This window comes from Formica exsecta, unplaced genomic scaffold, assembly GCF_003651465.1.
Source record: "Formica exsecta isolate Colony F162 unplaced genomic scaffold, ASM365146v1 scaffold2581, whole genome shotgun sequence".
NCBI lineage: Eukaryota > Metazoa > Arthropoda > Insecta > Hymenoptera > Formicidae > Formica > Formica exsecta.
The window spans coordinates 3592-6146 of NW_021849850.1; the positions used below are offsets into that span (position 1 = coordinate 3592).

At 32.1% G+C, this 2555-nt stretch overlaps 1 protein-coding gene across 1 annotated transcript; it reads left to right on the forward strand.

Moving 5' to 3' along the window:
- The first annotated feature begins 91 nt into the window (after nt 1–91).
- Nucleotides 92–2064, forward strand: LOC115236638. The gene is made up of 4 exons (XM_029809224.1): nt 92–1022; nt 1136–1534; nt 1691–1888; nt 2009–2064. Exons 1-4 carry the CDS (start codon nt 92–94, stop codon nt 2062–2064), a joined length of 1584 nt encoding a protein of 527 aa, XP_029665084.1.
- The last annotated feature ends 491 nt before the right edge of the window (nt 2065–2555 follow it).

Sequence of the window (2555 nt, forward strand, 5' to 3'; positions counted from 1 at the left end):
TATTTTATTCATTTATTTTATTTATTTATTTACTTTATTTTATTTATTTATTATATATTTTTAAATTGTGACGAACATTATTAATTTAAAAATGAGCGATCAAGAACTCGCTGCTAAAAGACTCAAGATGGGTAGACAGAAACGATTCCAACATCAATGGTTTGATGATAATCCTTCCTGGAAAATCTGGGTGAAGGAAATTCCTGATGATCCTCACAAATTTTTCTGTTTAGCCTGTCAAACGACATTAGTTTGTGGTCTTTCAGAAATAAAAAAACATTCGAAGAGTACATATCATCTGGAAAATATGAAAAAATTAAATCCAAATTCTTGGACTAACTATTCGGAATTGGAAAGTTCCTCTGTCGAAGAAATTAATCCAGGACAATCAAAAACTCAACATGTTCCAAGAGAAGATTTCGATTTTAACGAACGAGTTAAAATCGCAGAAATAAGATTAGCGATCTTTTTCGTTGAAAAGAATTTGCCATTCTCAATTTCATCCGAATTACTTTTTCTCATGAAGGATATTGCGAAAGAACCTGATATTCCACAGGCAATGTCTTTGGGAAGAACAAAATTAACACACATTGTTAACGATGTTGTGTGCCGTCAAGAAACACATCAAATTAGTGAAGTATTGAGAGAAAACAAATTCTCAATTTACGAAGATGAAACATCTGTCATAACAAACGATAAATGGCTCTTATTAATGGTTCGTTATGTTGAACCAAAAACGTTACATGTCAGATGTGAATTATTACAAATGATTCATTTGAATGCGACGGATTGTTCTGCCAATAAGATCTTTCAATCGTTTGAGAACGAATTATTGAAAAAGAATATTTCTCTTCGATTGATCGTTGGTCTTAGTTGCGATAATGCCTCTGTAATGATAGGCAAAACGTCCTCTTTTAAAACAAAATTGATAGAAAAAAGTCCGAATCTTGTAACACTTCCATGTGTATGCCACTCTTCAGCATTAGCAGCAAAAGCGGCCTGCGAAATAATTCCTCAAGATTGTGAGCATTTTATTAAAGGCATTTCCACATTTATCAACAGTAGTACAGTAGTCCAAGCTATTTTCCGAGATTTTCAGATGTGCTTCGAAGATAAATCTTTGAGCATTTTGAAGTATGCAGAAACACGTTGGTTAATTGGTTAAAAGTGCATTCAGAGAATCTTGGAAATATGGGAATTTTAGGCAACTTTTTAATGGAACAGGCATCTGAGAATGTTCGTCCTGCGCATAACTTGCTGTCCATTTTTCAAAATCCTTCGACGAAAGCTTATCTCTTCTTTCTTGAATTTGCACTTGATACGTTCAACAAATACAATGCAAAGTTTCAGACAAGGAAGTCCATTATTCACGAGCTGCAGCCTTCCTCAATCAAATTGCTACTTTGGTTTCTTAGAAAATTTATGAAGCCTGCTTTATTAAAAACTGGAGTGTTTGGTCATATTGTTAGGACCGTGAACTTTTCTGATCGTGCCAATCATCTTCTTTTAGAGGAAACTGATTGTGATTTTGAATGTAAAGAATATTTACAAGAACAAATAAATCAGAAAATTTTACCTAAAATAGACGTCGATTTTATTCGAGAAAATTGTTTGCAATTTTATATAAAAGCATGTGAACAAATTCGTGATCGTCTTCCAATCGACGATAACTTTTTACATTGTGTTGCAGTTTTCGATAACAAAACTGCATTGTTTGAATGTGATCGAGAGTCAACGGTTTTTAGAGTACTGCAGGTTAATCGCAGATTAGGAAAATTAGTCGATGAAGATGAAGTGCGAAATAAATGGAAATCTTTATATGAAGTCGATCTACCTACAAAAGTCGACTGGTCTAAATTATCCTTCGACGATATGTGGAGACAAATCGGTTTGTATTTTACGGACGAAGAAAATATTCGTTTTCCAAATTTACGATCGCTTTTAAGCATTATAAGAACTCTTCCTCACTCAAACGCTGAAGCTGAACGCGTATTTTCCATTATTCCAGATGCAAAAACAAGAAAAAGAAATAATATGTCCATTGAGACATTAAATTCAATTTGAGTTATAAAGTACGCTTTAAGAGCTAATGATAAAACTGCTCGCAATATGGCAGTGACACATGAACATCTAACTCTCCACACGACAGAAAATTTATATAAAAAATCAATACCTGAGCGAAAAAGCAACTTAACATTGCATTCACACAACGATGAAGAAGAAATGCAACAATAATATTATCATATAATATTACCATATCAGTCGATGATTAATATAGAGCCTTTATCTTTATTTTTAATTTACGCTGGCTGTTAAAATGCGTTTCAACAATAGTCTTAACAAGAACCTTTTCTCGTTCTTTCAATTTGTTTTTACTGAAGAGAGTCCAGTCGAGGATCGAAACGTTTAATATTAAGAACTTTTCAAAATTTATTTATTATTTGTTATTCTAGTCTTAAGAACTTTTAAGATTTAAATACATACATGTACATACGCAATTTGCTTCTTAAGCATTTTTGTATTTATTATATTTTATATTTTATATTTTATTATTA